Raw genomic sequence first — 4,032 nt, 5'->3', positions numbered from 1 at the left:
AGCGCGACTTGAGTGTCGCATCCAGTTGACGACCTTTGAACTCCACTCAGAGACTGTATCGCCTCTGTGGACGCAGAACACTCTCGTCGAATTTCTGGGCGCTTTTCGAGGCCTTGAGGAACTCTTCGTGAGCCAAGCTGGCCCAGTAGACTCCCTTGCGCTATGGGACTGTATTGCTTGCCACCAATCAACTCTCAAGAGACTCGTCCAACAGCAAAGCGCAATCAACACGGAGATGATGGCCCCTTACTTTGAGGGGGCGCATGTAATATGGGATCCCGCCATGTTCGGACGACGCGCGCGCGACATGCGGGACGACCCTTGCCAGAGCCCCTTTGCGCCGCTCGAGCTCGAGTATGTTGGCATCGGGTACGCCCCGGAACGTCTGGTAAGTCTCAAGTTCCCAAAATCGATAACCCACTGACTAACCCATTGCGATAGAAATATGCTTTGCTCCCTTTCAGATACAAGAACACGCTAAAGGTTCTCCATATCCGCCAGTCGTTGTCGGACCTGAGAAGCTACCCATCCTGGGCTTTGATCCCCTCACGGTCAGGGTCCCGGGCAGGGAGCTCGTTTTTGAGTGGTAGTGGGCGCGTTTTGCGTACAAACTTTCGCCAGTTCGCCGAGTGGGTGTTCGGGCCAGAAGGCATAGCGTCTATGTGGGTTGTTATTTTCGGAGATTTTTCGTACGGCGGCCGGAAGCCCCAGGACAATCTGCTTCTCTGCAGGGACACTGCTGAAAGGACTGGATTTCGGCTTCTTCAGGTCGACGACAAAGAGTGGATAGAGGTGCAAAATGCGTATCGCAGTGCGTTGGAGGCTTGCCCCTCGGAACAGCTTCTGGAACAGAAGTAAGGTGTGGGCCTGGAAATGACTGTGCGCGTATCGGCAGCAGGCCTACAACTCATATTAATACGGTCGACCGTGTCGCAGCCAAAGATGTCGAGGACAGTTGGGCTTTCATATGTTACGCATCCAGTTTAATGCAACCATTCCGTACTCTGGCTTGCAGCAGCACTCGATGTCGCGCAGGGTACTGGCACATGAGGAATACAAGGACAACGCTGACTTGCTGAGATTTCAACGGTGCCGATATGACGCGCAGACGAGAGTACTCCGGGTGAGTGGGAAAAGATGCCGAAGTAGACCCTCGAACTTGAGAGGCGCCGAAGCCACGCGCCGGGTGGTTTACCATTCAAGACTGATGTAGATCAAGGCCTCGATGGCGATGTCGACAAATAAAACGGTAGCTTTGTAGGTATCTGCCATTGCCAGCTGGAAAGGATGCTTAAGGCGAGCTATCATCTTAGGGATATTGAACAAACAAACCGTCACTCATTGAATGCTTTCGACGGGCTTACAGTAGAATAACATGTTTGCCACGCTTACATTTTATTACGCCCAGTAGGAATATCCCAAGAGACTAAGCCTCGCATCTGTTGCTCACTTGCTATACACTGGGTTTATTATATCTTGGAGAGGAGGAAGCTTGTGTAACTCTATCATTCTTAATTGCGGGTATAACACACATGGACCTGAGTCATCTCGAAGATGTTGCTGCGGTAGCGAACCCACCGATAGCCTCGTACAGAATCGATCGATATGTTGGAATGGTCACTGCGCATCTAACCCGCTGTTAGAGTTCATCACAGAATGGTCAGAGCAACCAGATTGTGAAGTGCAATGTATTCGGTACGGCATCGACCTTTCAACAACACGAAACCGATCAGTTAATGGGTTTCATGCAGGTGGAAGAACCAGAAAAGTCCCGTCTCGGTCTCTTGGCATCTCATTTCGCACCCTAGCGAAGCGAGAGTGAAGCCTCAATACCCCTTCAAACTTCGCGTCAGGCATGGGATTTTTCCTCAAGAACTCCCTCAGGCCAGCAGAACAATGTGACCAAGTCTCAAAATTGATGAATTGGTGAGCGTGCGCATAGGCCGCCTGCATGACAAACTCGTACTCCCTACGAGACAGTCATTAGCGTTTGCTGTCGCAGCCCCTTGAATAGCTCACCGTTCCAGAAACAACCGTCGATCATGATCGCCAACGTTGCGCACGGTCTGTAAAAAGCTTCGTAATGCGCCAACTTCGTACAGACTGACATTCGCTAGCGGACCATTATTCGACCAAGTGCAACTGAATGCTTGCTTGGAAGCCTGGGCAACGAAGACTTTCAACGCGTATAGTTGAGCTTTGAAACGTGGGGTCGCTTCCACATCCATAGGCCCTACAAAATCGGTGAGTCGGTTCAGATCGGTCAACATCTGCGTGTATGTATTCTCCGACACGGGGCTTGCACGACAAATCTCTACAAGGATTTCAGCCATTCGTCGAGCTGGCGAGTGCAAATGCCCGTCCGGTGGCAGCGCCGGTGGTAGATGCTGCATAATTGGCCGTATGCCGACAAGCAGCGACCTGGGCATTATTTCACTGAGAGGTCGTCAGCGAACGAAGCCAACTTGATACCACAGAAGAGCGGGCGCGGACAAGTAAAGTAGTACAAAACCCCAAGCTAGAACATGGTTATCAGGGTCCGTCAGATCCAGGATATTGTTTTCCCTGTGACATTGCTTTAGTTTTGCCGCATATATTTTTGTCTTCCATAAGGCGCTCACATCATGTGCTGCAAACCTCGGACGGCAGTGCTCATGTAACGGTAATGCGATCCATCCCCAGAGGTGGCGCAGTAGATGATCAGGAGAATGGCAAGCATATACAAACGAAGGTCGGCAACAGTGTTCAAAGACAACATCGAAGCGTCTGTCAGGAGCTCAGAGGTCCAATCTGGATACGGACAAAACGGTTCATATGCCGCGGCGCCCAGTCTCAGGATGATGCAAGCCTCCAATCGCCCGCCGGGCTCTGCTGTGGTGGCGCCATGCACCTGAGCCATGATCTGTGGAATCAGATCCTTGAAGGTTGTTGGCGTCAGGACCGGATGGTAGGGTAAGACACTGATTTCGAAGCTCGTCAGCCAGTCTTGCAGCTTCGCCGCTTGGCTACGGGAAGGGAAGGAGAATCGTCCGTCAAAAATATTAATTCTGAGGCCTTCCTGAGTCGTAGCCGACGGTTTACCATTCTCGAGACTTGGAGGACCGTCGTGTGCGGGAGTTTTGTAACGTTGGGGTCTCATCTCGAACGCTGGACAGGCGCTCGATGTCATTGTTCGAGGTGTACACTGACGGCCCTTGTGCTTGCAACGCCCGCACGGGTCCTCGCCGTCGCACTTGACGTGGTCGTTTCTCTTCATCACCGCCGTTAGATCCGGACATAGGACATGCGGGAAAGAACAAACTCACACATTGCTGACAAGGATGTGCCGCTTTGGACCGTTGTAGATCCACCCCGCTGGCGCCTGTACAGACTGGTGAGTCCATCTTCAATGTGGTGCTTAGTCGAGCCAGTGGCTGGTGTCGAATGGTCTTGCATCATGAGGAACGACGATGTAGAGTAGCTAGATATATTTATATGGCCTGAGCCGGCCCCCAATCTGACAAACATGAATACTATGTGCTTCAGTGCACTGGGAGAACCAACTTTGGTGCTGATTTCATTCTTGAAGTGAGAGAGAGTACTATCACCTATGGCTCAGTTGGCTTGGAAAACACAGGAGCTGCACAACGTGTGATGCGATCCCACCCCCTTGTACACCATGTGTAATTTGCCTATGACGTGGCAGAACAGGTGATTATATTCGCCAAACAAGTGTCGATCATACATCTGGGTCACGCTATTAGAAGGTCAATCTCGCAGCATGGCTTTCTGCAGGTTATGCCCCAGCCTGGCTGTGTCGGCTCCTTGTAATGACTATATTGGACCATCCAGCGTTGTGAGCAGCTGACAGCCAGCCAGCGCCTAATACAAGTGGGTGACGGGCCATAATCTTTCCCCGACACCGTCGGCGATTTAGTATCCTGTGCATATGAACAGATCGAGTGGCAACACAAGACGCCTAATCCAATACCTCCCGTCACTTCTCTGTGTGGACGGGTTCGTTAGTGTCCCCGCTATGCATCATTCCTGTTG

At 51.7% G+C, this 4,032-nt stretch overlaps 1 protein-coding gene across 1 annotated transcript; it reads left to right on the top strand.

The window, feature by feature from the left end:
- Window positions 1-283: 283 nt before the first annotated feature.
- PLICBS_004136 (uncharacterized protein) lies at window positions 284-858 on the top strand (the record flags this gene model as incomplete). Its single annotated transcript, XM_065600437.1, has 2 exons — window positions 284-388; window positions 442-858. The coding sequence occupies 2 exons, from the start codon at window positions 284-286 to the stop codon at window positions 856-858; spliced, it is 522 nt and encodes a 173-aa protein (XP_065456509.1).
- Window positions 859-4,032: the final 3,174 nt, after the last annotated feature.

This window comes from Purpureocillium lilacinum, assembly GCF_023168085.1.
Source record: "Purpureocillium lilacinum CBS 284.36 DNA, scaffold_3, whole genome shotgun sequence".
Classification (NCBI taxonomy): domain Eukaryota; kingdom Fungi; phylum Ascomycota; class Sordariomycetes; order Hypocreales; family Ophiocordycipitaceae; genus Purpureocillium; species Purpureocillium lilacinum.
Note: the sequence above shows the minus strand (reverse complement) of the source record. Positions and strands in the feature narration are given on the sequence as shown.